General features: G+C 41.6%; 1 protein-coding gene across 1 annotated transcript in view; it reads right to left on the reverse strand.

Annotated features, from left to right (window-relative positions):
* Positions 1-4,753: 4,753 nt before the first annotated feature.
* Positions 4,754-24,571, reverse strand: part of phlpp2 (PH domain and leucine rich repeat protein phosphatase 2) — a 73,052-nt gene continuing 53,234 nt past the window's right edge. The window contains exons 10-22 of the mRNA XM_080433499.1: positions 24,064-24,124; positions 23,195-23,290; positions 20,443-20,598; positions 18,808-19,008; positions 17,983-18,145; positions 17,583-17,713; positions 16,846-16,959; positions 14,602-14,799; positions 13,967-14,201; positions 12,937-13,453; positions 11,933-12,159; positions 11,354-11,605; positions 4,754-10,983 (exon numbers count right to left, since the gene is read on the reverse strand). Coding sequence (XP_080289625.1) covers positions 10,654-10,983; positions 11,354-11,605; positions 11,933-12,159; positions 12,937-13,453; positions 13,967-14,201; positions 14,602-14,799; positions 16,846-16,959; positions 17,583-17,713; positions 17,983-18,145; positions 18,808-19,008; positions 20,443-20,598; positions 23,195-23,290; positions 24,064-24,124 — 2,681 coding nt within the window. The 3' untranslated portion in view covers positions 4,754-10,653. The remainder of the gene's footprint in view (positions 10,984-11,353; positions 11,606-11,932; positions 12,160-12,936; positions 13,454-13,966; positions 14,202-14,601; positions 14,800-16,845; positions 16,960-17,582; positions 17,714-17,982; positions 18,146-18,807; positions 19,009-20,442; positions 20,599-23,194; positions 23,291-24,063; positions 24,125-24,571) is intronic.

The raw sequence follows: 24,571 nt of genomic DNA on the forward strand, positions 1-24,571 counted from the left end.
AACAACAAGTAAGCTGCTCAGGTGGTGCATTGGTAAAGTACCTGTCCACAATCATGGAGACAAGGAGTTCAAATCCACTGGTGCATCGTCCGGCTTGTCGAGCATCTACACACCATGGCTTTGCAAACCCCTAGGGGTACTTGTTGGTACTGCAAGGGGTTCACAAAATTGTGAGGAAAATAGGATTTCCCTTTTTTCTGTACACAGTAGAATGTCTAAGTATATATTTTTTGATACCTTTTAAGGGTGTACTTCAGTTGAACCTTTAAGACAGAATATTCTGTCTCAATCCCTTATCCACACTATTGTGTTCGGGGGAGGGAAGCTGGTTGGGGAATGCAATCCTTGTCCCTGCACTAGCGACTGCTGTGGCAGCACCTGTCCTTGGGGGGTGTTGAACAGGAGGTGAGCCAGTAGAGTACAACAGCAGTGGCAAAACAAATGTGTGGGGAGGACTAGTGACAGAAAAAAGGGGTAAAAATAATTGTCTTCTCTAGTCTAAATTACAAGGAAGAAAATAAGTAATTAACCAGGTTGTGTTCACCATATTGGTTTAACTATCTTAGCAATTTCAAACAGATGTAAGGGGTTAGTGCCAGGAATTGGGTAGCTAATGTCTGATCCATAACATACTGGGGCATACTGGATCCATAACATACATTGGGGCAGTGGCTCCCAAACAGAGAGCCATGATGAGACAGGTCTAGCACTTTGGAATTGGGAATTTGTGACAAACACATTGTAGTATATAAAACTATGCTAAATTTATATATTTTTAAATGCACTATTTTTAACTTGTACACTCATTTCCCGATACAAGGCAAATTCTTTAGCCTAAAAATATAGCTTACACTTTCTTTAATTCTTCAATGAAGAAGGAATACATTTGCATGAAACAATGAAGTACAAAAAAATGTTCGCTTGGCATTGCGATAAAATATTCAAGCACTTTTAGAAATGTCGGTACAGAAAGGAACAGTGAGAATTAATCAAGGTTATTCTGGTCATAAACAACTGGAATATCCTCTTTAGTTTCTTTCACCATAACCTGATAACCACACAGAAATACCCACCCCCGATTTAACTAAAGTAATTAATTCATGCATTCATCTATTCACGCCTTGACAACTGTAACTCCCTATATTCCTGTCTTTCTAACAAATCAATTCAACGGTTACAACTGGTCCAGAATGCTGCCGCCCGGGTCCTGACCGGCACTAAAAGTACGATCATATTTCACCAATTCTAGCATCCCTACATTGGCTCCCAATCACTTTCAGAATTGATTTTAAATTTGTATTAATTACCTTTAAGGCCATCTCTGGTCTGGCCCCTTCATACATCTCAGACCTACTCGAGCCATATAAACCAGAGCGCAATTTGAGGTCCTCAGACAAAGCTCTACTCGAAATCCCATTCTCCCATAAAAAAACAAAAGGTGATCGGGCCTTCGCTTTTAGAGCCCCGACTCTCTGGAATGCCCTCCCCTTAGAGATCAGGCTTGCAGAGTCTGTGTCCCGGTTCAAATCCCTCCTGAAAACCCACTTATATAGTCGCTTGTGTCCTACTGTACTGCTGCACAATTTCTTTTTTCTTCTTTCTTTTTTCTTTTCATATTTTTTTATTTCCATTTTTGTGCTCTCCTACTGTATGGTGTATTTTATCTCTGTGAAGCACTTTATAACTTTTTTTCGAAAGGTGCTATATAAATAAAGCTTTATTATTATTATTAAATATTCAATATAATGCATTTAAGAGCATCCATGAATACCTACGTACTTGTACAGCCTTATAACACACACGCGCGCACTCGCACACACATCAAACCCAATTACCCAAACACATACATGCAACATCGATTACAATTTTAATTTTACTTAGGAGCTTGCTTTTACAGCTAGAAAGAATATATAGGCACTTTGCCTACTTTAGTGCCTAACAACAGTATATGTAATTATGTATAGGCTACAATAAGTCCATTGAGTTAGCTGGGGTCCAGGGACCCTCAAGGTTCTTTGAGGGTAGTTCAAATGGACGCTTACAGGTCTGTAACTCAGAGTTGGGGGTCCTTGAAATTAAAAAGTTTGAGAAGTGGTGCAATCCAAATGTAGTGGGTGTGTCACGGAACAGCATGGCACAGGACAGGACAGGACAGGTGGTGGTGGGCTGATTGGAGGAGTTGATGATGCACAGCAGGAAGCCATGAAACACTCAATCACAGTAAAACACCCCAAACAATCTGTTGTGTGCTGAATCCATTCCAAAGGTAAGCTGCTGCTATTTCAACATAATCTAATCGATTGAAGCCCCAATTAAAATTACCTCAGCCATCAATAAACAAGTCTTCAGAGACTAGATGCATAGTAGGCTTCATACAAATTCACTGTATTTTTTTGTTCTGTAGGATCATTTGTATGTTTACCTGGTAGCCTATTTTGAAGCACTTTATTGTTTTTCTTTGTGACCCATTTACCCTGTCATTTCTTGACTGTGATTCATGCCATTTACTTTGACCTTGCTCTGTCTGCTTCCCACATTTTATTTTTAATGTAGGAGCAGAGAGATGACAGTCCGCGGCAGACACCAGAACACTGCAGAACACAGGAGCAGAGAGAGAGAGACTTCAGATGGGAACAGAGACATGGAAGAGCAGGGCTGCGTTGATGAGCACAGCACTCCTTCATGCAATCACCCACCTGCTCACAGAGATCATCCAGGGCCCTCAACAGTGTAAAACACCATGCTTTCTTTTGGGAACCAGAAGAGAGAGAGACACACACACCACACCACACCGCACGCACACACACACACTCTCTCTCTCTCTCTCTCTTTTTGTGCCCAGTTTTCCCAATTCCCACTCTGTTTTGGTGCCTGGATTTACTAAGTGCCCACTTTGTTTAGGTGACCACTCCTCATGTATCCCTTTCTTTCTATTCTTTCAACACATGCAAAGATCCAGGTAGTTTCTAGAATTACCCCTGTCCACGAGGAAGTAGATCTTTGCAGTATCTGTTTCATAAAGTAAGACTTTCAGTCCAATGGATTTGATGTGACGGCTGCAACGATCTTGTTTTTGTAGGTACAGAGAGATGTCAGTCCATTCACCTGAAGGGGATCATAATGACCTTCAGCACAGCCAGAAAAGCACTGGCAAGTCATTTCTACATGTTATTTGATTACTGTCACAAGTGAACTGGTCCACAGCATCGTGATGAAACCTCATGTTTCTATGCTTTACCTTTAATTGAGTTGGAATGTTGCCAGATTTAATGGTTGTGCACGTGAGTGTGAGCATTGCAGTGTGGTGTTTTGTATTACCTTTTCACTGCTTTTAGCATATCCTTCCACTGATGTTTCTCTTTCTTCTCTAGGTCTCTGCCAGTTAATTGAGGCATTTGTGAGTTTTATTCTAATCTTCTGTGCATGTGCTTCATATACCATGGCGAATCTTGGAGCACTCTACCATTATTATGGATCAAATGCACTCACTGGAACCCATGCACCCTTCACTGGGGCTGATGCAGACAGGGTGATGGAGGTGGACCAGCTGATGAATCAGCTCAAACAACCCCCGTACATGGTCATCATGGCTTACGGTGGAGCTCTGATAGTCTATGCGTGTGTGATGCTCACCCTGGGGTTCTACAGAGTGCCTTACCACTGGCCCCCTGTGCTGCTGGGGGAGGCTCTGCTGAACATCCTGATCGCACTGGGTTACATCCCTGCCCTGGCCTTCTACTTCATCAAGCTACAGGAGACCTACGACACTGCCATCTGCAAGGAGAGAGAGGAGCTCTACAAGAGTAAAGGGCATCAGGGCTTTACCTGCCAGTTCAATGGGGCAGATATTGCAGGGGGCCTCTTTGGTGTTGTTGGGGTCATAGTTTTCACCATAGGTGCCGTTCTGGCCATCAGAGCATTCCGGTCTGTACGCGAGTTAAAGAGTCAAAGAGCAACGGAGGACGATACTCTTTAGGTGGCCTTTTCTCCTCCTCACTTTTGCACAGAACAAGAATTTTTATTTAATTTTAATCCTTCCTTACACACAATACTGTTAATTTAGTCACAGTTAAATGAACAGTTAAAGGGGTGTAAGTGATATTTTTAGTTTTGAGTTGTTTTTACATTAACTAAGTTTACATTAACTCATGTTAAATGTAAATGGTGATTTATTTTTAATTTATTTTTAATTCATACTTTTGACATTTTATTTATTTTAGGAAGGAAATATACATTAGTGATTTCCTTTACTGTCCTACTGTATAACGTCTGTTACGTTTGTTATGTCCTCATAAATTACTCAGAAGAATTTTGTTTTCACTATATGGGTTTTACCTATTTTCACAATCAAACGCATATAAGGAGTTATTGGCAGTAATTGAGCAGTTAGGTGATTGTTGAAACGGATTCTTTAACAAATGGATCCACAGCTGCTGCACCAACATTGTTTTTAAGCTGCATTTAATGGTCTGAACATTGGCTGTAAACATTTTTATACATTTAATGACATTATTCCAAACTTCCTCATTAAAACCAATAGACCTGACTTCTGTATGTAAAGGGATATAAAACGAGTCATGAAAACTAACTCATGAATATTGACAAATTATTGGAGAAACCCACTGAGTAAAAGGTGAAAGAACACTGAGAATATACAGTATTTTACAGCACAAAAAGCTCCTTTGTAAGGATATTTATTAGGATGAGCTCATCTGAAAGGTGTGCAAAATGGACAATGGACAATAAAACAGAATTTCACAGTATAAATCTTTATTGCTACTTGGCTTAAGGTTAATTAAAAATACAGCTTTCTGCTCCAAACTAGACATAGCAGCTTTTCAAATAAAACAAAGTTTAAGGGAGTACGATTCTGGCTGACAGACAGCAAAAGTGCTCATTGTTAGTCTATTCCTAAATAAAAACAATTATCTAAACTAATGAATAAACATTGAACATGATATTTTTAGCAGTATTCTGCATGCTAAAATAACAAAATATTAGATATGCTCCATTTTGTACAAATAAATCGCATTTTGTATGTACTGTATGTATTTAATATTGATTTATATAGGGCATGCTTTAAACATTAAATACAGCAATAATTAGTACCTTGAAGTACAATAATGTGTGACAATTTACCATACAATCCCTATCATTTTAAATTCTGTAATGGAGAAGGAAATATAAATTTGCATGAAACAATGAAGTACAAAAATAAACATCAGCTTCTTGGCATTGAGATAAAATATTCAAGCATTTCTAGAAAATAATGTACAGAAAGAAAACTGAGGATTAAACATGGTTACTTTGGTCATTATGTTAAACAACTGGAACATCCTCTACCAGTTTCTTTCACCATAACCACTCAACAATATTCATTCCATAATGCATAAGAGCATGCATACATACTTGTATGTGTGCATTTAGCCTAAACACACACACACGCACACACACACACACACACACACACACACACACGTACCACAACACAGGCAGCATGTTCATCTATTAAGATAAAGCGTCTTACAGTGAAAGAATGAATTGGCAATTTGAAAAAACACTGATAGCCTTTTACTCGGCCCAGCGGTTCCCAACCGTTTTGTGGACCAGGGGCCACTTGATCAATCTGACCACTTAATATGGTGAGATGGGTGGGCCGTGTGCATTTTCAGAGCATGTTTTTAATAGAAAATGTATGCTTTTAAGTTTTTGTTTATTGGTATCACTATGAAAACACATTTTCAAGGTTTAAAAGAAAAAATACCATTACTTTTTTTTTCCTTTTACATTAATGTTGTAAACTTTCCCACTTGCAATATCCTCACGGCCCACCAGTGGGCCCCGGCCCACAGGTTGGGAATGGTTAATGTGCGTACACTTGCACACAGTTATGGTGTCTTTGTCCACTAGAGAATTAAAGGGAATCAATCCTATTATCCAAAACCTTGGACTTCACTGTACCCTGTGCTCCCTCTGGCTCTCCAGTATTTATACTAACTGTCTGTAGGCATATTTAAGTCTCCGTTTGATGACTAAATGCACAAAAAATATTTATAAGTCTGGACAGTGAGATTAAGCGATTGTTTCTATGAAACCAGGGACACACAAATGCACAATTAAACTTGACTAATCTGTTCTGTAGATCCTAAACAAAACCCACATAATGCAAAATGTTTGCACAAATAAACCCAAACACATACACGCACATTCACACAGGCACACCATCAGTTACTAGTCATTTTCATCCAGTTTGCTTTGCATATCTGTATGAGGGAAGTCATCAAGTCTTCATACTTTAGTGCCTTAAAACAGTATCTGTACAATAAGTCAAACGAAAAGGCCCATTTCCCTTTTCAGGAGTTAATAAAGAAAAACCATTGTCCCAACTTATAAATGCAGTATGAAAATGTCAAATGTGGACAAATATTTTTTAAACATTAGCATCTGTCCCACAGCTCTAGCCTCTCTAACATCCCAGTGTATAATGTACAGAACATGGCTACACTTAAGCAGTATGTACCAATGGTTTTGAGCCATTTCTTCACATTTGTCTATTTATAGCCAGATTTCAAGTCCTTTAAGATTCAGTTTCAGACACATGAGAAGTGCATGCCAGTCCGTTTAACACTCTTTGTTAAATGAACCCTGAAATCATGTGTACATAATTTCATGAAGATTGTAAAGAAATACAATTAATCATGTTTCTGCAACAATGGCAATTGTCACATTTGTGGCACCCTCTATGGGTCTAAGTGAAATCGCTTTTGTCTCTGCATTGTGTAGAGGCCCCTTAATATTTGATTAAAATTTGGGGTTGAGATTGGCATTTTTGTAAGATAGGACACTCCCGCACACTTTGGAAGCCAATTATAGCTTTATTATTAGCCAATCGGTATGGAATATAAAAATCTATCACATGACCCCAGAGATAATGTGTAGTGATTTGTGTGAGTTTTGGACAAAATCTGTAGGAGTAGTAGAAAAAAATTTATTTTGAAGAAATGGGCATGGCCTACTGTATATGGACAGTTGCGACATGAGCCAAGGAATCCAGGGAAAACTAGATTTTGGTTGTACGATCTTCCTTCTACAGTTCAAGAGTTCTCGGACAAAATATAAAGTGGGCTGGTGTAGCACCACCGTTAGGACACTTTGAAAATGTTTGGGTTGAGTTGTCTTCCTAGGACCTTACTGGAAGCCTGGTGCAGGTGCAGCATTTTCCAAGATTAGATCCGGACTCATGCACATACATGCGTGAGAGGGACACTCACACTGTACTTTTCTAAAGGAATTATCTAAGTAGTTTGTGACCTAACAATTGAGAACACTGCAATATCAGTAATGTGCTGTTGGCTTACTGTAGCCTAGGTATATCAAAGTTATATAGTTTTAAAGCGAGGCCCAATCATGTTGTTTGTGGTGCTGATGCTAAGATTCAAGTGTTAACCACTTGAACCCCAGCATGCCTATTCTCGGGGAACGTTAGCCAAAAAATAGCAGATCTACAAGCTCACACAATGTTCTCTGGCAATGTTGTTCAGTCAGTTGAGATTAGGCTGAAAAAATAGACTTGTAAGATGAGTAAATTAAAAAGATGTGTCTCATATTGAAAAATACAGAGAAGTGCAATGAAGTGCTATTAGATCTAACTTCTGTGGACAGAGTTCTCTCACAAAATATAAATCTGATACAGTGAGAGGCCATAATAATCCTAATTTGCATGACAATGTTGTGTATTAAGATTTCAACTCAAGTCCTCCCTCTATTTACCACTGATGCAAGTCACAAAGAGAAAATGAGAGGGTATAACATAGAACAGTAGTAGTGCTTCTTTAAGGCGATATGGGAACATTGGAAGATCCAAGTGAAAGATCCAGCTACTGTATGCAACAGCTCCGATAACCAAATAGTAGCTAGATGGAGCAATCACTGACACTAGTAATTATGCAGGTTTGGCCTCCCTATACAATCAAGGCAACCCTAGGTGCTGCTTTCTCTTTTGGCACAAGGTGAGGTGTAAAGGAATGGCTAGACAGGGGTTTCTAGAACTGCACAATAAGTGTCTGACAACCAAATGAATACTGTAATCTGCATTCAATTGTTCATCGCCTGTACTTGGCAAACACACACCTTCAGAGGATGTAATTTTAGAATTGATGATGTCAAACTCTTGTGATGACTATTAAGTTCAAGTACTCAATTTCACTGTTTCTCAACAACAAGGGGTCCAAATGGACTCTTACGGGTCTGTAACTCTGACAGTGAACCTTACGGGCCCATTTGGTTCCATTTGTACACTCAGAGTTAAGTAAGCAGTGAGGAATTTACAGTGTAGATTGGGGTTCCAGTATTAATAGTTCAGTGATTCTCAACCTTTGTAGTTTCAAGGATCCCCTGTTAGATATACATTAGGCCCATTTTGTAAAATCGCCATCTCTGAGTCCCCAGTCTACACAGTAAAATTCTCAGAGTTCATCTAATTCTGTCCATTTGTACACTCTCAAGAGTTGCAGACCCGTAAGGATCCAAATGAACTCCTGGTGGTCTCCGGAATCAACTTTGAGAATGGAGAAACTTTGAAAGTGAAGCACTGTATGTGACTGTATGGAGAAACTTTGAAAGTAAAGCACTGTACAGTATTTGACTATATGGAGAATGTTTGTAGCATGTTCTCTTAAAACAAGGCATAATAAACCTTGTGTGGGAGACACAGACTGAGGAAGAGCGGTGTCCCAATTATTATGAATGCTGTCGTTTGTTCGAAGACAACAACAACAACACAAAAATCACATCCACCTATTGTCCTGGACTGGCACTCTCCCATTTGGGTCACCCTACCTCTAGGGACCAGATCCTACCACACCAACACAACAAGTTTCTTTCCTGCATACAACAGGACCGACAGATCATACTTTTAACTTGCTGTGGATCTGTAGATGATATGCTAGCCAGTAAAACATAAAAAAAGAAAAGAAAAGAAAAAGACCCACTGAGATAGATAAATTATGGCTTGTCATAGTTGTCACTGCTGTAGTTAGTTGAATGCACTAGTATATTTTAGTCGAGATAACAAATTTAAATGGGTAGCAGCCTCAAAAGAGAAACAAAAACAGTGTGTGTTGACTAGAATGTGTCATCTATGTACCAGCAGAGTACACTGATATTTCATAACATACATACATACATATAAAGTATGTTTATTTTACAAGTCTCTAAATAAATCCAGCCATGCCCTCGTTGCGTACAGTACTTTGATAATCGTTTTGTTCAAATGACTCTTCCACACTCCCTAAATCTTCATTTGATTCTCTGATGACCATAAAACATGATGCATTTGAATTTAACCTTTTGTTTTTCCCATGCAATTTGTGAGGACACCGATTAATCACACACCCTCTCAAATTACAGTGTTGCAAGGATTCTACAACACATTGGCTTTACTTTGAAAAACATGAAAATTATGTTCTTACTATTATTTTTGGCAACGATTAAAAAGTCATGTCCTCTCTAGCAAAACATCCACGTGAACCAGTGCCTAAAATCAGCAGACTAAAGCCTGATTCATACTTGGTTGCAAACGGTGTCGCACGTCGAGAATAGCCGACATACAAGGTCTGCTATTGTAGGTCTGCTATTCTCGGCCGTTCCCTGCCATTCCCAGCCGTTCTGGGCCGTTCTCTGCATGTGACACGTCGCGCGACGGCGCATAAATTAGGCTCAAATTAAAAACGTCAAAACATTTTTTGAAGATCGATCACATCCTATACATAGGGCTCGGCACATACTGAATGGAAACATTTAACAATCCCACAGTAGCTTTTCAGGTTAATGTAAATGCAGTGATTTTGTTCTAAGTCTTTCTGTTCCTGTGTGTCTTTAGTAATTTGTACTGTCTCCTTTTTTTTTGCCACAGGATAAGACTCTTCAAAGCCAGAGTCCTGGATGGCGACAGTGCAAACAGCTGCTCCGCAGGTGAGAAGGTTTGGGAGAGGAGGAGAGAAGCAGCTGTACCAGTGGTGTCCTCTTGGAGACACTGTCCCACAGTGATGTTCTCTTACACATTTAGACAGGAACACACTCATCCACAAATACAGCACACAGCTGGGAATGTCAATATGCTCTGGGCTGATTCATCTGCAGTAGGCACTTTTTCACCTTTCCTTCTCAGGGATTTTTCCTCCTGGACCTGAAAGACCCCCGGACCCCCTGGAGAGGAGATTATTAGAGTGATCACACTCCAAAGGATCCCCAATTCAGGACAGCAATTTGATTGCTTGAACCTTCCAAAGTAAAGGGAAATGTTGCTGACTTGTTCTGCAATGTTTAATTCATGAGGTATTCCAGTTCAGGCATGGGGCTTATTCGTCCTTTGGAACATGTATTGCCGATTTCTTTCCACAACCTCTTTTCATGAGTTGTGCCGTCGTCGCCGACGCCCCTCTCACACACAGTTCCACCAGATTCAAACCGAGTCAGACAAATCGTTAGCTTAGAACGACGTGCTGACGGACATCACTTCTCCATCTCTCAACGTCCAACATATCTACCATGTCTGGTCTGAATGGCAACTTGAATTTGAATATCCCACAGGTACCAGAAAGACCTCCTCTGCTCCCTTTGCCATTGCAATGGTGCTGTCGCTCTGGCTCTCCTCTAGAGGGCAGTATCGTACACCTCCTGCTGTAGAATGGGAGTGGGGCCTGCAGAAGGGGCCCGGATAGAGGTATGGTCCGGCTGATGTAGCATGGGAGCAGGAGGAGGGTGCGGGTGGTCCCATACGAGGTCTCTAATGAAAGGGGGAGTGCATGGTACTGGGGGACCTGAGACGACAGGGCACTGGCCTCTCAGCTGCTCCCGGACATCCTGCTCCAGACTCGGGGGCACAATCAGTTGATCCTCTGGGTCCTGCTGGGCCGGGGCAGTGAAGTAGCCTGACTTCTTTTTGGGAGCCTCCAGGGCCACCTCGATGACGTTATGGCTGTCCTGAGGGTAGGGTTGTCACCATGATGACAGTTTAGTTGACGATTCATTGTTTATCTTACATGTCTCTAAATAAATCCATTGATGCCAGTAACAATTTTACTGTGTTTAAATATATAAAATACATATAGATGAAAATCACTTTTCCGTTTGCCTTTTAAGATTTTTGACAAATGATCATTTTATACTTAAAACGTTTTTTTATTTTTTTTTATGGAAACAGACGATCTATAGGCTCATGATGCGATGCATTTCTCAGCAGATGAATATATACAGATGTAATGTAAACGATTCTGACAATTATGCAAAAAGAACTACAATTATCCCAGATAATTGCGATGAGGAGATCATGAGATAACTATGACGGGGCTACCTGAGGGGCGACCACAGAGCCGTTGGACAGCTTCTTGCCAAAGAGGCTGGACGTGGACGGTGACTTCTTCAGGTCCGATATCTCTCTGCCGCAAACGGCCAGCAGGCAGCCATTAGTCGCAGACACCACCACGCTGTTCTGCCTGCGCGTCTTACCGTTGGGGTAGTCAGAACCCCGCTTTTCCATGTCTGCGTCTTTGGGGTTCACGGGGGCCCCAGACCGCAGCTGGAAAGCACAGCAATGGATGTCAACCTAGAGAGAGAGAGAGAGAGAGAGAGAGACAGAGAGAGAGAGAGACAGACAGACAGATAGACAGACCTTTATTGATCCCGCAGGGGAAATTCAGTGGCCACTGGCCAAAGGCGGGACAGCAGTTAAAGTACACCATTGTTGGTTAAAACAATCAACAATGAACGATAGCATACGACAGTATACACCCTTTACAGTAACCTGGACTATGCACAAACAAGACACACCCAATCACAGTGTCATTACAGTATCCCGCACAATGCATAAAAACAACTAGTGTCGTAACGACATTAACAGAATACTCTGGTATCAGTACAGTGTCGACAGTACCTCCACCTCTAGCTTGCTGCCATTGGAGATCACACCTTCAAGTGGTAATTCGTCGTCACTGTCCAGCCCGTTGTCAGACTGGTTACTGGAGAAGGTGGCACTGGAGGGCTGCCGCTGGAACAAGACCGGGTGAGGCCCAGCCCCGGCCAAGCCAGGCACCATAACCCCGGACAGTGGGGTGGCAGCGGGATGCAGGCTGCAGCGTCTCTCTGGGCGGGGTACAGGGCCTGAGGAGGCAGGGTTATTATTATAGTTAAAGGAGCACGTCACCCATGTTCATCCTAATCTTTAGATAATTGGTCCTCAGGCTCGTTACGGGATGGCACCATTTCTGTCTACTCACTCTGCGTCTCATTGGTGGACAGTGGACAGTACTGAAACCTGCCTACCAATAACATCATCGATGGGGATTCCAAGGTTCTTGCATTAATAAAAAAATAATAATAAAAAAGGTTTGAAATTACCATAACTGCCTAGTGATGATGTCACTGGTAGGCAGGTTTCTGAACTGTCCACAAAGCGAGCAGACAGAAATGGTGCCATCTTATAATGAGCAATTTGAGACCAATTATATGAAGATCCTTTCTCCTTTAAGATATGAAGTACTCCTTTAACTAAAACTAACAAAATAACGAAAACTAAAATAGACAAAACGTTTTTAGTTTTTAAAACAAGGCTTTACCAAAAAAACAATAACATAACCTATTTAGCCATAGCCTATTTTGGGTGGATGTGAAATCTTTCAATATTTTAGCTGTGCCAGCGATGCAATGCAACGCGTTCTTTCTGAACTTTTTGAATCTCTCCCCTGACCCCCATATATTACAACAAAACATTTAATTAACACTAAAACTAATTAAAAAAACTACGCCTTAAAACTAAAAATGAAAAAACAACTAGCACAAAACTATTACTAACTGAAATCGAAAACAAAAAAAATAAAAAGTAAATAAAAAGTAAATTCTAAAAGCCCTCCAAAAAAACTAATTCTAAACTATAATAACCTTGTGAGGAGGTTTGCTCATCGGAGGCGGTGGATCCTGCTTCACTGCCCACCTCGGAGGCCGACGTCTCACTGTTGAACTCAGACACGATACCGCTGCTGGACGAGGGAGTGACCGGGTCAGGGCCGGGGCCGAGCATCATGGAGGCCGGCAAGGCGGTGGGGCCCGCGGGCCCTCGGGGCTCAGTGGCGGTAGAGAGCGGCGGCTCACAGGTGCAGCCGTCTTCACCGATGTGCAGAGACACCACCACGGCTCCGATGTTGTCTTTGCAGCCATAGCTCTGGGCCAGGGAACAGAGCTTCTTAGCGGCGGCGCGTGGATCGCGCACGGCCTGAACAGTGCGCACGGCCTCGTGGTAGGAGACCCTTTCGAACAGCGCCCGGTTACCCAGGATCAGGAACTCGTCTTGGGGACAGAGGGGCTCGGTGTGGACCCACGGCCTGGGTAGTACCCATGGAGAGAGATAAGAGCAGCCCAGCAGGCGAGAGCAACACGTCACTCCGCTCACCTTGTTATCCTGCAAACATTATGTTAATATTCTAATAAGAACAGAGATAAACATGTATATTCATGAGTAGAACACAGTGTAGTACATGGTGAAGTGTTGCATCTGGAAAATTATAAAGAGTTTGCTACCTACAAGTCAATATTTTCATAATCTCTCAAAAAGACAGATTTTTGGAATCTTGGAACCCATTTTTACCAAATGGGTTCCAAGATTGATATTTCCAAAACGCTGATATTTCTATCATCAAAAACACTAATTTGAATTACAATCACATCTCAATATCTTACAAATGGTGCGTTTTGGTGGTCAGAGGTCAGGAACGTGTGTTATTGATTAACACAGTGTCGTAAATAACTGACTCTACGAGTTTGTAGATCAGCTATTTTCAATATTTTGTGAAACATTTTTCCCACAATTACATACCCAAAATATTGATCGATTACTAATTGGTTATTTTATTTAATAATCAATTATTTTTTTAATATTCAATTAAATCGATAAGTACAATAACTAGTACATTACCTCAGTGATGATGGCTTTGGCTAGTTTAACCCTCTCCATCTCCTCAGCACTGTTCTCCAGGCTGAGGACCTTAGAGAGGGCTAGAGGCTGGCCGTCCCGGCACAGCACTGCCTGGCAGGTGCCCACGTTAGCCACCGTCAGGCTGAACGAGCCTCCTGGCTCCCCTAAAGGCTCACGATGGATGTAACACAGCAGGGCAGAGGCTCCCAGTTTCTGCCCAGCCATGCCTAGTTTCCTGTACCATACAAACACACACACACATTACAGCACAGCAGCGGCAGCACAATGATCAGTTTGTTAATGACAAACACTGCTGATGTACTGATGGCAAGAATCGGCTACAATAGTTTTAATTCAGATTTATGTAATATATTAGATAAAGATGTCAAGGACCCACAAATAGATATATATTTGGCCTCAGGCCATTTTGTCAACATATTTCAAAAATAGCAGATCTACAAGCATCGCGACATGTTGTGAGCTTGTAGATGGCCTACTTTCAAATAGCCAAATACTAAAATATGGTTAAGTTTACGTTTTTAACACTGTTCCTCATTTTGCTGGGGACGCCCTGAAACCCCCTGGGGGTCCCCGGAGCACACTTTGAGAACCAGTGTATTTATAGATAATCCAACCTGTGTGAGGTGAGAAAGGTATTGCACATGTACACGCTGTCCACACTGGAGTGCTGTAATTCCTCGGATAGCACATCTCCCATGGTGCACTGCAGCAGTCGAGGCACTTCCTCATTGCGGTCGCCGTCAAAGATGCCATAAGCTGCCTCTACGCCGCTGTCCCCAAAACGATCCACTGCCAGCACAGACACACACAACCTGTCCACAGCAAAGCACACACATTAACACATAAATAGGGCGTAAGTTAAGTTAACTAAGCACATTTACACTTAGGACTGTTCAGAACAATTTTCAATACTTTATACTTCGACTCCACTACAACTCAGAGGCAAATATTGTACTTTTTACTCCACTGTAATTATTTGACAGCTTTAGGTACAAGTTACTTAGATTATTCATACAAAACATACATTAACCACTTCAAGCCCTATGTTATACTTCAGCTATTTGAAAATATATGATTTACAAGGTCATAATGTGTCACATTGCAACACGTTGTGAGCTTGTAGATCTGCTATTTCTGAAAAAGTTAGAAAACATAAAATAAAAAAAAGAGTACTTTTACTTTGGAAATGCAAGTATATTTTGACACCACTACCTTTGTACTTTTACTCAAGTAAAAGTTTGAATACAGGCCTGTTACTTTTTTACATTGTGGTAATGATGCTTTTACTTAAATAAAAGTAGAAGTACTTCTTCCATCACTGCATACAAACACACAATCCCTCTCCGAGATAGAGAGGTAATGCTCATGCATACTTCAGCATGCTTATAGAAACAGTATGGGGTGAATGCTGATACAAGACACTGCTGCGTGGGCCCCATGGGGTGGCCATGAGCCCTGAAAAGCAGCCAGGCAACACTAGGCTCATCATTAATGATGCACTACAAGCTGTTTTATAGCTATTAGATGCACAGGAAGTATTTGACTACACCACTTTGTGTACTCTTAAACAAGACCCACAGATGGATGAAAGATGCCACTTCTATCAGGCAATTTATTAACTGGCAAGTACAGTAATGCATACAAGGGTCCTTCTGGCCGATCCACACGGTCACGACTCTTTTCTGTTCTGGCCCCACAGTGGTGGAATGAACTTCCCACTGATGTTAGGACAGCAGAGTCACTGCCCATATTTCGCCGCAGGCTGAAAACTCACCTCTTCAGGAAACACTACCCTTCCTCTCTGCCTGACCTACTTGTTGTTAACTAGTTGTACGAACGCTTGTTTTCTATTGTTGTATTGTTTATTGGATCTTGTTTAGTCGATACACTTATTTGTTTTAGCTCATGCTCATCTGATTTAGCTATTTTGTCTCATCTGTTTAAGGAAATAGGTAGCTGATATATTGCACTTTTACCTTAGCGCTAGGTATACTCTTGGTTGCTTGTTTTTGCAGAAAATGCACTAAAGACTTCTGGTGATTAGTAGTTTTCGTTCCCTACCTATGTTGAATACACTTATTGTAAGTCGCTTTGGATAAAAGCGTCTGCTAAATGACTGTAATGTAATGTAATACACTGTACAACTATTAAGCATAATAATAACGATAACTATAAATATGTCGTTAAAAAAATCGTTCTAACTGAAGTGAATGGCAGAGTCCACACCACAACTGTAACGACAACGAACAAAACCGTTTGGATCACTTTCAGAACGATTTTATGAACGATAGAAGGAAATGGGATGCAATCGTCTCATTCACAAGGTTTGTTATTAACGGTGATGAGGAGATGATTATGTGAGGGATAATCAACGAGGAAGTGGTCATTATTGAGAAATAAACTCCCGACAGTTTGATTTAGACAGCAGAGGGGTCTTTATCACTCTGAAGGTTATTACATGGCTTATTACATGCCTACTTAATAAAGAAATGTAAGTTTAAAATGGACGTCATCTTCAATGAGATTCAAAACGGAGTAGCCCTGTAATTAAAATCAGGTGCAGGTGGAGAAACGTGCAGCTATGGGATTCATATTTATTCATAAGGGTCTGTCTATGTCATCACGCAGAACGTTTTCATTTGACAGGAACTACCTAAGATTGTCCTTTAGGGACTTTTGATTTAAGAATACAAGAATTGGGCATCTATTGTTAGGTACCTCCATATTATGATGACCACAGATATACACCGATAATTCTACTGGGTAGGAGTTCAATTATCATTAAGAATTTTGTTCTCAAACAAGGCTTCACAAATGAAGAAACCAAGATGGTGGAAAATGTGGTTTCCATTGCTCACTTGTTTCTTTGACCACTCATTTCAGTGTAACCATGTTTCCACAGAGTGGGCGTGGCCACTGAATCTCCTGTTGTGGTGGCCGACTTCTGGTCCAGCTTCAGAGTGGTGATGTGGCTGTAAACACAAGAAAGAAGGAAAGAAAGAAGAGTGTACTGCAGTGGTTCCCAACAATGAATCCCAACAATCTTTATGGGTCACGAGTATATGTCATCTTTTCTTTTACATTTCCTATATTCAATACATTATTAAAATGATATATTATTTCCAAAGCTGTTTAAAAATGTTCAAAAAAGATACATCAAAATTATTTCAGAAGAATTTCAGAAATGTCCTCGCAATTAAAAAAATAGTAGATCTACAACACATCGCGATGCAACTCAAGCTTGTAGATTCGCTATTTTCACAGCTTTTTTTAAATAGGACTTAAGGGATTCATTCATGATGCAATTTTATGTTGCAATTTTGTACGGTTGGGTCCCGAGGAGGTGTATTGCATAAAGAAGTGGCTCTTTTTGACCCTCCATGAAATAGATTGGCTATTTTCAAAAATGTTGCCCAAAACAGAGATCCTTTTTTTAATAGATTAATTTATTACATTATCGATTATCGCTACTTTTTTCATAAGCTATTCAATCGATTAGTTTGATTAACTTTTGCACCCCTATCACTGACGTACACCTCTAGGTTGGATTTCATCTCTGTCGGATGCTTTAGATTGCCGGGTGCTGGTGTCTCACCTGAACAGATTGAGGGTTTTGTGTTCCAGGATGAGGCTGCTGTTGGCCGTTAGGTCCAGCTCCTGCAAAGAGGCTGGCAGCGAGTCAGGCAGCAGGATCTCTGTAAGCTCGTTACAGCTCAGGTCTACGAGCTACAGCACATGCACACAAACACATACCAAACACACATGAAAAAACAAAACAATACTATAGTTTGCTTTTATGAGATACATAAATACGTAAATTGTCTTTCTATGCCGATTCATAGCAGATCTACAAGCTCACAATGCGTTGTGATGTGGGCATGTTGTAAGCTGGTAGATAGGCTACTCTCACCATTTTTTCACTATTTGTATGCAACACTTTCGTAAACAGGGCTTAAGTTGTTAATAAACGAACAAACAAAAAAGCAGCGTCTGACCTTGATCTCGGGCAGGTTGAGGATCTCGGGGAAGACAGTGATGTGGTTGGAGTGTGCTATGAGGGTGTGCAGTCTCTTACAGCTGGACACAGTGGAGGGGATGCTCTTCAGCTTGTTGCCACTTAGGTTTAACTCTTCCAGTAGCTCCAGTTTGCTTAGCTTACTGTATACACAAAACACAGTGGTGGAGAGTTAACTAAGTACATTTACTCAAGTATTGTATTTCAGTGGTTCTCAAACTTTTCAGGCTGCGACCCCCCAAAATAATCATATTTGAACTGGGGACCCCTCCCTAATGCCTTCAAACAGCTACTTTACAACTTATTGTTTAGGAAAATTTGCCTAAACAAAAAGTTGTAAAATAGCTGTATGAAGTCATGAAAACTATTTTTGCATTATACAGTGGACTCCCTCCTCTATTGTTTTTGCAAAGGATAAGAGACTGACAGCTAACGTTGCTATATGTCAATGGTTCTCCAAGTGGAGTCTGGGGACCCCCATGGGTCCTTGGGGGGGTTCCAGGGGGTCCCCAGCAGAATTACAGTAGTTAATATAGCGTTCAAATTTGTTTAACCACTTTAACCCTATATACCCTATTCAACACAGCGCGATGCAACGCATTGTGAACTTGTAGCTCTGCTGTTTTAAAAACATCTTGAGAAGATGTAAAATAAATATTCTTTAAACATTTTAACCACAAATCTTATAGGGGGGGGAGGGGGGTCCCTGGCAAAAACTATTTTCAGATGGGGGTCCGTGGTCAAATACAGATACATTTGGGGGTCCTTGACATAAGTCAGTTTGAGAAGCACAGCTATACGTCACCTAGCAGGAAAGGAGAGCAGGTGGTTGTAGGCGATGTGCAGCACTCGTAGGTGGTGGTGTCCCACCAACACAACACCACAGTTCTCATTCAGCTTGTTCCCCGTCAGGTACAGTTCCTGGAGTGTGCTGAGGCTCTCCTCTGATTGGCTGCTGGGAGGAAGAGTCTCCAGGGCATTGGCCGACATGTTTAGGTATTTTAAACTAGGAGACAGGACAGACAGACAGACAGACAGGCACTCATGATGTATTATCTTAAACTGTAAACATACAGTTTGGTTTCACATCAACATTACACGTAAATTCACCTGCAGTCATACATTATTTAGTTGCTGTCGGGCAGAAACCAGCTAACTCCATTTTTCCGCTTTTGCATTTTTTTCCCCATAAATCAGTGCTATTGAACACCCTTTACGTCTGTGTGTTGATTAAAAAAATATTGAACCAATGAAAAGTATTAAAAAGCGCTTCTGACAAAACCAGCTAACTCCATTGGATCCTCAAACTTTCTGCTAAACCAGCCAAAGTCCACCAAAGGGGGGTGGAGTTAGGATTTGCTGACTCCCGGCTCCACCCCCTTTTGACCTCCAACCTCATTGCGAGCTTGGTGGTCCATTCAGCTGCTCTTATCAATGATGAACAAAAGCTCTTAACTCCACTTTTCGTTTTGTTTTTGTCATTTCCTGAAAAATGAACATTTTGGAGTTAGCTGGTTTCTGCCCGACAACAGAGATTTGTATAATAAACCGATACACACGCTGTAAAAATACAGTATATAGCTTTGTTTCATAACTGAGGTCTCCCTGTCTCTCCAGTTTTTTTTTTAGCAAATACCAATTTCATCCAGTCAGGAGAGAGAACATACATGTATACAGGACACAGGATAAACAAGTGAAATTGGAAGTGATGAAACAAAAACTCAGCAGACAAAATTGGGCTTGGAACACTATGACATTGAAGCTGGTAAATGATCTTTGTGGGGTTCTCTCTACTGATTGTATGAACTTGGTAATCCACCTGGAAATGTATTTTCTGTTTACTAAACAGCTGGAGAGACGCCTGCTACTGAACAAACACATACTGTAATAGAGCTTTAACCTTTTGCCAAGAAATATCACTCCCAAATATTGTTACAACTCTTAGGAAACTCTGCCCAAGGATCACACATGGCACAAAGTGGTCAGTGGCAAACAGACATCAAAGTGCATTAGAGCACTTTAAGTAGTAATGGGTGTTCAGTGATTTACCGTACAGGAAAAAGGGAGGGATTTAAGGCTCATGTTACTGTCTGGACTGAATCAATGGGACACACCCTGACCCTATTAGACAATAACCCCATAGCCCCAATCATTATAGCTCCTTCTCGATGGGTTTTGTGCTAGATCAATGGACAGCATAAAGATATTGTTTTGATATTGTATAGCTAACTGAATAAGACATTCTTACACCCACATACCTGTTGACAGATGCATTCCTCTGGGTTATTCAAGTTTAGAAGAGACACAGTATGTCGGAGCTAGACAGCGAAATCCTCCGTGTTAATTTACCTCTGAGATTGTACAAACGGAGCCATTGGTACACTCTTAAGAGTTAAATGAACACTGGGGGTTTTACATTAATATAGAGAGACTGACTCACTTTAAGGCCTTGTAGAAGAGGCTGTCAGGAAGCTGGGTGATGTTGTTGTGCTGGAGGTCCAGTGCTTCCAGGGGGACGTGGTCCATCAGGTCAGGAACACTCTGCAGCTGATTGTTCCCCACCAGCAGCTTCCTGACACTCAGGCTGTTCAGCAGTCTACCACACACAATGACAAGAAGAAGACCATGCTGTTCAGCAGTCTACCACACAATGACAAGACCATGCTGTTCAGCAGTCTACCACACAATGACAAGACCAGACTGTTCAGCAGTCTACCACAGTGGTTCTCAACCTTTTCATGCCGTGACCCCCCAAATAATCATATTTGAACTGGGGACCACCCGAAATAATCATATTTGAACTGAGGACCCCCCCACCCTGACAAGCACTTGGAATGTAGGCATTTAATTTTATTTGACTGTTCCGTGAAAATAGCAGATCTACAAGCAACAACAAGTTGTGAGCTTGATTATTTGACAATTTGGCCAATGTTTGACCAGTTTTTATAGTATCTGGTATTGGTATTCTTCTATTCTTTCTTTCTTTTTTTGTGATAGCCTAAAAAAAAGGTCTTAAAAGTCCTTAAATTATCATTTCACTGTCATTTGTGGGACCCCCCCCCAAAAAAAAAAAACATCATGTGGGGTCCACAGGTTGAGAACCACTGGTCTACCACACAATGACAAGACCATGCTGTTCAGCAGTCTACCACACACAATGTATTTTTTCACTTTTCTTTTGTTTTTGGTTGTTATATTTTCTGTTGCTTGTTGGTAGTCATGGCTGCTAGTTCCCACCTTATGTTATGTGGGAGTCCTGATTGCTCCAGACCGTACTGAATAACTGCTAGCTTGCATAACATCTTCAGAGTAGGACTAAGGTCTAACATAATCAGGTCTTGAAATTCAGAGAAGATGACATGATCTCCCACCATGCAACAACATGAAATAGGCAAATGACGGGGGCCTTTCCCCTTGGGCTCAATCTTCTTCCAGGAGAAGGTCTCTGGATTGAACTTCCACTTATCTTCATTGTTAATACCACCAAACATGTACAGCTCTCCATTGTAGGCAAAGGCTTTATGACCCTTGCGTCCTGTTGGACGAAGCTTTACAAAAGGCATGCTCAGCCAGAAGTTGATCTCTGTGTCAAACACTCTGATGTCCATGGTCAAGTCCACTTCCCCACATATGAACATCTTTGTCCCGATAATGGTGGCAGAGTAATCACGTAAAGCAGGTGCGGTAGTGCCTCTGGTGTTAATTAATGACCAGACCATTGTTGTGGTGTCCAACATGTGGATGTCATCATAACTTATAGTCCTGTCATGTCCTCCATAGATATACATTATCCTCCCCACGACACAGGCGGCGTGATTCCACCTCGCTACTGGAACGGTGCCAGAAACCTTGGGTTTGAACCATCTGTGGGTGTCGACATCAAATGCATAAAGCATGTTGCAGAAGTTGTCTGTGTGATGAATCTCCCCCCCCCACATGTAGATGATATCTTCTATCAGCACAGCTGTGTGGCCCCAGCGACTGTAGGGAACCTCCTTACCAGCTGTAACTGTGGGCAACGTCTTCGAGCGCAAAGACACTGTGTTGAAGACGTACACGTCAATGTTGAATATCTGCCGCTGCCCATAACGGAGCCCTCCAATGGAGTACACCTTGTGTCCTACTGCCACAGCAACAGGAAGAACTTCACATGGTGCACCTTTCAGACACACCGTCCAGCACAACATCTTTCCTTCCTTCTTAAACTGTCTCTCGGAGTCTCTCAACCAGTTTACGCCTTTGACTGTGAACGTCTAGTCATGTTTAACATGTGCAAAACCTTATATAGGTTGGTCTATCGTCACACACAACTCATCAGGGCTTTTCATGACATCCAGGTTTGTCAATATTAGGTCGCCACGGTTATTCAATGTTTGAGTGAGGAGTCCGTATATGGGCAGTTAAGGGGGGTTATTTTCTTGCCGTTGTCGTAAACATGCTTTCTCAGGGTGTGGGAGACAACGTCTGGGTTTCTGCTCTGTTGGTATTCTGACCCCATAACCCTAAGTGCACTTCTTTTTGTAAAAGCTTTTTTGGGGGCTTTTCTTTCTTTATTGGATAGTACAGTGGAAGAGTGCCAGGAAACAGGGAGATAGAGACAGGGAGTGACATGCAGCAAAGGTCGTCAGGCTCGGGAATCAAACCCGTGACTCGCTGTCAGGCTGCATAAGAGCCTATATGTGGTATGCGCCTTAACCACTAGTGCCCCCCTAAGTGCACCTCTGATGGGGTGGCCAAGCGCATCACTGTCCCGTTCACGCATTTTGATATTGGATGGGAGGCATCCAGGTTTGTCACCATGGTTACTCAATATGTTGCAGTGAGGACTCCATATTTGGGCATGGCTGACCTTGAAGCTCCATAGATGCAGCTGGCTGACACAGTTAAGTCTCACATCATGGACTCCATACCTGTGTATGGGCGTGGCTGCCCTGGAACCATGGCAGGCATGCTAGCAAAATGCACATTTACAATCTTTTTCATTTAACATTTGATGAATACAGACAACCTAAAACCTGTTATTGTTGTACCCCATGTTTTGTCTATTTGTTCATTACAGAGATAGATTGTTACAAAGTGCGTTGCACAGATCCTAGGCGAGCAGGTGTGTGTGTGTGTGTGTGTGTGTGTGTGTGTGTGTGTGTGTGTGTGTGTGTGAACATGAGAAGTGGACTTTGTTTTGGGTCACTAACCTGGAAGGTATTTCAGACAGGAGGTTGTGTGTGACGTCCAGCACCTCAACCTTCCTGCTGTCACACACCCAGTCCGGAAGGTACTCCAATAGGTTCCTGTCACAACAAACACACACACATGCACGCACACATGCATAGACACACACACACACACACACACACACACACACACACACACACACGCACGCACGCACACAGGCGCGTACGTGCACAGAAATGAGTTAGGTTCGACAGAAATGGGCGTGGCTTTGCAATGCATCATTATCGAAGGAATCGGGTAAAAAATTGCGATTGCATGACCTACCGTTCAAGAGTTACAGTATAGGTCAAAACGTAAAGCGGCCTGGTATAAGGCCACCATGATGCAGAATTGAAAGATTTGGGATGGAGGTTCTTCCTTGGTCTACTGGCAGTGTGTGCATGAAAAGTTCATTTTATTGCATTTTGTGTAAATGTATTAATTGTTTTATTAAGTCGGCGTGTAATAAGGGATGATGAATGGTGAGCAGGTCATTGTTGAGAAATAATCCCCTTCAGGGTGGTCAAGACCCCCGGTCTATTTCTCAACAATGATCTGCTGACCATACATTGTGCCTTGCATCTTGTATTGTTGTTGTTAGCAGTCTTGTGGAACATGCCACACTAACATTTCACTGCTTGTATCTTTGCTTGTATATAAGTGAGTGAAATAAGCATCCTTGATTGATTCTTGACAATGTTCTTAATGTTAAAAATCTATTTTAACAATGCGTTGCTTGCTAGCCCCTTACACCTTTCAATATGCCAAGCATAGTATAAACCCAGTATGATTAAGAACATGACGTAGCAGATGTTTTTTAGAACACAGTAAAAACAATGACAGCACTCACCGTGATAGGTCCATGTGTGTCAGCTGGTTGGGCACTGGGTACACATTGATTGTAGTCAGGCCTGTGGGTAGATAATTGTACAGATTACAGAATACTACAGAACTGTCAGGCCTGAGTCATGGGCTCTAACAGCTAATGTGGCTTTAACAGCCACATTAACACAAACACAAAGTCAGCCTACTATCCACCGTAAGAATACATTGAGGATTAAAGGACATATGTCTCAGCAGGATATAGAAAAACTTGTCCGTGCATTCATCTTCAGTAGACTTGACATGTCTCCCTAAAACAATCGATCAGACGACTGCAGTTGATTCAGAATGCTGCCGCTCAAGTCCTTACTTATACCAAGAAAGTGAAGCATGTATCACTCCAGCTCTTAGATCTAGACACTGGCTCCATATATGTCAAATAATTGGTGTTGGTGTATGAAGCATAAAATGGTTTAGAGCCAAAACACATATCATGAACCATCCAGACCTCTCAGGTCATCTGGGACAGGTCTGCT

Source organism: Gymnoscopelus braueri (assembly GCF_963280865.1).
Source record: "Gymnoscopelus braueri genome assembly, chromosome: 1".
Classification (NCBI taxonomy): Eukaryota; Metazoa; Chordata; class Actinopteri; order Myctophiformes; family Myctophidae; genus Gymnoscopelus; species Gymnoscopelus braueri.